General features: G+C 58.7%; 1 protein-coding gene across 1 annotated transcript; it reads right to left on the minus strand.

The window, feature by feature from the left end:
• Positions 1–1,377: 1,377 nt before the first annotated feature.
• Positions 1,378–6,440, minus strand: NKX1-1 (NK1 homeobox 1). Its single transcript, XM_040582358.1, has 3 exons — positions 5,966–6,440; positions 2,097–2,193; positions 1,378–1,996 (listed from the first exon to the last, which is right to left on the minus strand). Exons 1-3 carry the CDS (start codon positions 6,438–6,440, stop codon positions 1,378–1,380), a joined length of 1,191 nt encoding a protein of 396 aa, XP_040438292.1.
• Between the last annotated feature and the right edge of the window lie 328 nt (positions 6,441–6,768).

Here is a 6,768-nt window from a genome sequence, read left to right on the forward strand (position 1 = left end):
GCGTCCCCGGCACCCTCACAGCCGCAGCCAGCTCGGGGTGCTCAAAGCCGTTCTAGACTTTTTCTTCGAAATTAAGAAAAAATATAATAAAGTAAGGATTATAACAGAGTGCCTTTGATACTAGTTTTAAAGTAATTAGGGGAAAGGGGATGGAAAGATTAATTTCTTTTTTAAAGTGGAGGAATCTGGATGAAAGAAACGATTTGCTGAATTTACATAAATCCAAAATATCAGACTCCCGGTCTGCGGCAACACAGGAGAGATGGCGAATTCTATACAAGAAAAATAAAAAGATTTTTTTTTTGTCTTAATATTGCACAACAGCAATCGGCAAAGTCAATTAAGAAAATGCAAACAAGGGAACTCAGAAACAAAGGCTATTTGCGTCTAAGAAATACGCTCTCAGAGTAAACGAAACGAATAAAAGATGCTGCAAGACATCCCTCCAAACGCCTCATGAGCCAGGCGTTTTCCAGAGGAAACTTGTTAGGCACCAAATCAGCAGAAACCCAGGACTCAGCACCACGGGAAGCCGCCGTTTCCTTAAAGTTTATTGATTGATTTAAAGTGTTTAGCAAACAAAGTGCTTTCCGTATCATCTCTTGCTCATTACTCCCATACCTTATACATTAATTATAAAGTTAAAACTTTTTTTTTTTTTTTTGTAACAACCAGAAATATACAGAACTGTTTAACGTAAAAAAAAACCCCAACCCCGCGCCCCAGCAGCCGCCCCCTCGGCCCCCCGCCCCGCCCGTCCGCAGCGGCTCCTCCAGGGTCGGGTTTCGTTGCAGAGTGACGTATGTAAAAAAAATCTGTCGTCACCGTGAGGTCACGGGAGGCAGCGGCGCATCGTTGCCTCGGCAGTGTCGAGGGACAGGACCGATAGTTCTCTGTTTTACCCTGAGAGTCAAATGGGTACGTAATCTTTTTTTTTTTTTTTAAGTTTTTGACGAGTGGCCAGACCAGAATAAAAACGAAGCCCCCAAAAAATAATAAAAATCAACCCACATAGCAACGAGGGACGGTGAAAATAAAAATACAGGTAACGATGATTTACATCTACTCGTATGTACACGGGGGAGGGAGGTTTTCCTCCTCCTCCCCCCTCAGAAGCGCCGTCCGGACACATCGCATATAAAAAGGGTCGTAGAAATGATGGCGGGCGGTGGGCTCGGGGGCCGGGGCGGGGGCTGGGAGTGGCCGGAGCCCCGGTGTCGCTGCCAGGCGGCTGTGGCTGTCACCTCTCGGGGCGGGGGGAGAAGCCGCCCGGCGCCCCGAGCGCCCGAGCCGGGCGGGCCCTGAGGGGCGGCGGGGTGCAGCGGGAAGGGGCCGGGGGGCGAGCAGCAGGAGGAGGGGGAGGAAGGGGCGTCGGGCTTATAGGTGCGGGGTGTAGAAAGCCGGAGCGCCGTAAGTCTGCGAGCCCAGGACGAAGGGCGAGAGGACGGCGGGGCTGGGCAGGAAGGGCAGCTGGGCGGCGCAGACCAGCCCGCCGGCGGGGTGCCCGGCGTAGCTGCCGGGCCCGTGCATGGAGAGCGGGTTGCCCATGGGCGGCGAGTGGCTGAGGGGGCTGAGCCCCCCCGCTAGCGCCCCGCCGCCCAGCCCGCCTCCCGCCCCGCCGCCGCCGCCGCCACCGCCGGTGGGCGCGCTGGTGTCGGCCCCCGGGTTCTGCTTCTTCCACTTGGTGCGGCGGTTCTGGAACCAGATCTTCACCTGCGTCTCGGTGAGGCTGAGGGAGAGCGCCAGGTTGAGGCGCTCGCAGACCGACAGGTACCGCGTGGACTTGAACTTGTTCTCCAGCGCCACCAGCTGCTCGTAGGTGAAAGCTGTCCGCGCCCGCCGGGGCTTGCCCGACTTGGAGTCCGAGCCCGTCCGCTTCCGCTTGGGCTTGGCCTGCTGCTGGCTCTGCGGCGGCCCGCCGGGACCCGCCGCCGGCTGCTGGGGCGGCGGCGGCGGCGGCGGCGGGGGGGGGCGGGACGCAGCCCGGTTCGGCCGCCTCGGCGTGGAGGTGGCCCGGGTCGGCCTCGCCGGGCGCCGCCGAGCTGCTGCTGCCGCCGCTGCTGCTGCTGCTGCTGCTGCTGCTCTCCTCGCTGCACAGCTCCTCGTCGTCCGGCAGCTCGCTGTCGGGGCTGCGGCTCGGCCGGCTGCTGTAGTCGAGGTCGCAGTCCTCGGCCTTGTAGAGCTCGCCGTCCTCTGCGGGCAACCGACAGCCGCTGTTAGGCCTCGCCACCGACGGACCCAGCCCCCGCCCCGTCCCGACCCCGGGCCCCTCCCGGGCTGAGGGGCAGCGAGGGGACACCGGCCGCGCCGTGGGGCAGACTCAGCCCCGCTGCTCCTGGGACAGGGGGACGCGGGAGCGCGGCCCCCCCGCCCCGGCCCCGCGTCGGGGACGCGCTGGGAGCGGGGGGGAACAAGGCGAGGAGCCGCTCCGGAGCGGCCGTGATGGGGCTCCGAGGCCGTCCCGGGGGCTGCGGGGCCGGGGAAGGGCTGCCCAGCCCGGGGAGGCTTTGCCAGCGCTGCCCCTTCCCCGCCGCCCACCGTGGGCGACAGCTGGCATAGGGGCGCGCCCCCCGCCCCCGCCGCCAGCGCCCCCCGCGACCCGCTCGGGGGCTGTGGGGAGGGAACGGGGGGGGTCCCCACTCCCCCCGCCCGTCCCCAGCCGGCAGCGGAGGTGCCACATCGCTGGTCAGAGTTTTAGCAGCGGAACCTCCGCGTCGGTGGGAGGTTTGCCCGGTTTTGCTCGGGCGTTTTTAACCGTTTCCTCGCCTGGTTTGACCTCTTGTCACTCGCTGAGATGGAAGTATTAAAGCGGAGTAAATACTTGTATTGATTAGCAGAGCAGATACAAACTTAATTAAACTCATTTTGTGTAATGTACAAACTAGTTAATGGTCATTTAATTTATTTGGGTTTATATTACGCTCCAATTAGCGGGTCTTCATCGGAGAACAGGGTAATTATCCGGTATTTAAGGCTATTGGACTTCTGCTGACGGTTCTGTCATTATGAAGCCTGAAAGCAAATGGCGTTTTTCAGTGCAGAGCCTGACCCTGGCCGGGGGCTCGGGCTCCTCGGGGGTCGCCGGGCGGGGACCCCCGCCGCAGGGGCGCGGGGCGCGGGAGGCACCGCGGGCAGGTCGTGGAGCAGAGGCCCACGGGTACCCTCCTTTTAGCGGTTTTCGAGTTCTTAGAGTGCTTTTAAACACTTCTAAACTTCCCTCCGCTCGCACCTGCATCGGGGGTGCAACTCCGGGAACCCCCGAATCAAGGGCTCCTTTAACTTGGTTAACCGAGGCAGGCAGATAGAAAGCGAAACGCTCATCTGTCACCCCTATCCCGGGCGTGCTTGAGCTGGTTTTAATCCTAAAAAAACCTGAACACGCTATTGCACCTCAAACTCGGTCCATACCCTAAACGCCGGGCACCCGACAGCCCGTATATACGATTAGGAGTGCTCTTAAAAAGTGTCTTGTTCGACGAGTTAACATCGGACGTGGCTGGCTCACGAAGAGAAAGAGGGACAGGGAAGTTTATTGTAATCCTTATCACCCGGAAAATATCTCTTAATAACTTGGGGTTCATTAAGAATCCTTTCCATCTCTCCGTTCACATCGGCGCACGGAACACGCAGTGACCTCCGCGCCCAGCCGTGAGCCCCGCCGGGTTTGTCCCAGCCCCGCACAGGGGGTGCGGACGAACAGCTTGCAACCTGTAGAATCCGCTACAAATTGCAGCGCGTAATTTTGTGCAACAACAGTTCGTAAAAAGTGCGCGTAGCTACGGCTGCGGGGCAGCCCCGAGGCTGAGCCGAACGCCGGCGCGCAGCGCCCGACCGCGCAGCGGGCATGGAGCGGGCAGCTGCTCTTTTAGAGCTTATTTCTTTTCTTTGTTTGTTGGGTTTTTTTTCCTTCCTCCCCAGTAAACTCTATGAAATCCCAGCCATAGCTCACCTACAATTTTCTTTAAAGAGAAAGATGCAGCGCGAATATGACGGGTGATGGGGCTTGACGCTGGGCTTGCAATTTTGTTTCTGGAAGATGTTAAATGTTAATTTAATACGGAGTTTTAACTATTATTTTTAACAGTAGATGAGTTTTACGAGCGGTGCGCGACAAGCGCTGTTTTCACTCTCCTTTTACCAGAAAGCCTTTGCATTTTCCGGGGGTTGGTACTTTTCTGGCCAGAGCCACTTTTCGGAACACTTCTCCTAAATGAAACCACTGCTTGAGCTAATATTAATCACGGCGGGGAAAGGGAGGAATTAAGTATCGTGATTTTCGAGCAGTCCTGGCTCTATTCGCGACTCTTGCCATAATATTAAGGCGGTAGGACCGAAGAGCTGAACGTGCGAAGTGTCCGGGACACTTGTCAGCAGACGAAGCTCACCGCTCCGAGATGCCTCCAAATATATTTATTTTTAGAGAAGGGATAGAGTTGCATTTCTCTCCTTGTCTGGAGATAAAAGCGTGAGATTAGCCACAGGCTGACCTCGTCAGTCTTTCTGATCGCTCAGATCTATTTAGTATGACAAAAAGTCAGATGAGTTTAAAGGAATAATTACCCCAGCTGCGCACTGCTTTAAAAAATCTCTTCCGAATTCTGTTAATGCCCCGCTCCTGCTTTTTTGCTGCAGAGATGAAAAATGCCTCTGTTGTGTAAGGCTCGGGCTGGAGCAGATTCCAAACCTCTTTCGCTGCCTAATTTTAATGGAAAAGAGCCATGCTGTGGCGGGATTAGAAAGCTTCGAGTCCTCTCCCGCCCCAGACGCAGAGAAATTATTTTTCCCTGTCCGAGAAGTTTATCCCCCGCCACCAGCGGCCCCTTCTCCCTCCTCTCAGGACACAGAACAGATATTTTCCCACAGCTATCGTCTTTTACTCGGAAACCCTCCGCTATCCCCCGAGTCGCGGTGTTTAGAGGTGAGAAAGTTGGGATATTTGGACCCAGAAAGAAAAAGCAATCTAGAGCTCGGGTCGAATGCAATTCCCGATCAATAGCGAGCCCTAATAAGTGTAATAGGTTTTAATCGAGTAATTATCCGAATTTTGACCCTATAATTTAGATGTTAGGGAAGAGTTTGCAAGGTGCTTGAAAGAGATATGCACAATTCGATAATAGGATATCGATCCAGGCAGTCCTACATGCCACTCTGGGGCGATTTCCCCCATTATCCAGCCTCTTTACGCTGCTAAGCACATTTTACCTTAAATGTAATCGAAGGAATTTAATTGTTTTTCCAGAGATAACCAGCATTTTGTCACAATTAGTCTGATTTGTCCTAAAAAAAGCCAAGGGAAAGAGAAAATTGAATCTGTCGCCCAGAGCAACGGGCAGCAGGCTGCGGGGGGGAAGAGACGGGGACAGCGGGGCTGGAGAGAAGGTGCATAAAAGTCATAAATGCCTGGGGGGACCCACGCGTGGAGGGGGTGCGTGGGGGCACGGAGAGAAGGGTTCGCCTTGCCGGGGCCGGAGCTCCAGGCCCGACGCAGCCTCAGCTCCAGGAGCCGCTTAACAAGTTTGCCCGAGCCGGGGCTCGCACCCAGGGCTGCCTCCTCCCGAGAGGAGGAAGAGGATGGCGGGATCCTTCCCCCACGCAGCCGGCCCGGCACCGATCCTGCCTCTCCCGGGGATGCGCAGGTCGGACAGCGCGGGGTGCCCCCGCCGAGCCGAGCCCGGCTGGTGCCGAGCCCCGGGGCCGCGCCGCCAGCCGCGGGGGGATGCGCCCGCCCCTCCGCCCGGCAGGCCCCCGGCCCGACGCGCTTCCCCACCTCTTGCCATCTCGCAGCAGCAGCGCAGGGAGCGTTTGCCCTTCCCCGGGAGCCGGCTGCTCCCAGGGCTGCCGGCGGGGGACCGGCGGTCTTTACAAGCATGCAAGCCCCTTCCTCGGGGGAGCTGAGTGCAGCCCCCACCATGGCGGGGGCGGGAAGGGGGGGGGGGGGCGCCTGCGAGCCCCCAGACCTACTTACTGATCAGGTCTGCGGACTTCTTGCACGTGTCGAAATCTTCGGCGAGAGCCTTTTGCTCGGCCAGCTCTGTCCCTGAGTCCTCGGGCTTATCCTCCGCCCCCAGCGTGAAGTCGGTGCCCACCGATTTGTACAAGACGGCGCACTGCCTCCTCTTGCTGTTGAATTTGTTAGGGTCCAGGATGTCAAGCACGGAGAAGGAGGTGGTTCTGTGCACCATGGGCAGCGCGGCCACTGCCCCCTCTTGTCCGGGGGTGTTGCTCTGGTTGTCCCCTTGCCTGTCCCTATTTCCAGGGCAGGAGTAGAGCGGCAGCTCGCCGCCGGCCGACAGCCGCTGCTCCCCATGGCTGTCCATGCCTTCCCCGTGCAAGCCGCAGGGCTCCCCGCCGATGCCCGCCGCGGCTGCGGGGGCTGTCACCGCCGCGGCTGCCGCTGCCGGGATGGAGATGTCACCGACCTTGTCTCTGCTCACATTCATGACTCTTTGCAGAGCCCCTCTGGGTTGCAACTTCTCCCCCCCCCCCTCCCCCCCCCCCCCCTCCGCCTTGCTCCCCCCCCCTCCCCTTCCCCCGGCGAAGTTGAGCTGGAAACTCCTCCCCGGCCCCGCTCGGCTCGGGGGCGAGCGCTGCCTGCAGCTCCCCGGGCTGCGCTGGGGCCGGCCGGCCGGCAGCCTTCGGGAGAGGCAGGAGTCACAAGGTGATGCTCGGCTCAGAGCCTCCACTCAGCTGCTCCTTCTTCCTTCTCATCATCCTCACCAGGCTGCCCAGGCGCTCCTGCACACACCGCCCTCCCCCCGCACACATACA

Source organism: Falco naumanni, chromosome 1, assembly GCF_017639655.2.
Source record: "Falco naumanni isolate bFalNau1 chromosome 1, bFalNau1.pat, whole genome shotgun sequence".
In the NCBI taxonomy this organism is placed as follows: Eukaryota; Metazoa; Chordata; class Aves; order Falconiformes; family Falconidae; genus Falco; species Falco naumanni.

Coding starts and splice junctions, on each gene's coding strand:
- NKX1-1 (XM_040582358.1), bottom strand. CDS start 6,440: ATGAATGTGAGCAGAGACAAGGTCGGTGACATCTCCATCCCGGCAGCG. Junction 2,194..5,965: donor GAAGTCCGCAGACCTGATCA/GTAAGTAGGTCT, acceptor GGTTGCCCGCAG/AGGACGGCGAGCTCTACAAG. Junction 1,997..2,096: donor CTGCCGGACGACGAGGAGCT/GTGCAGCGAGGA, acceptor CTCCACGCCGAG/GCGGCCGAACCGGGCTGCGT.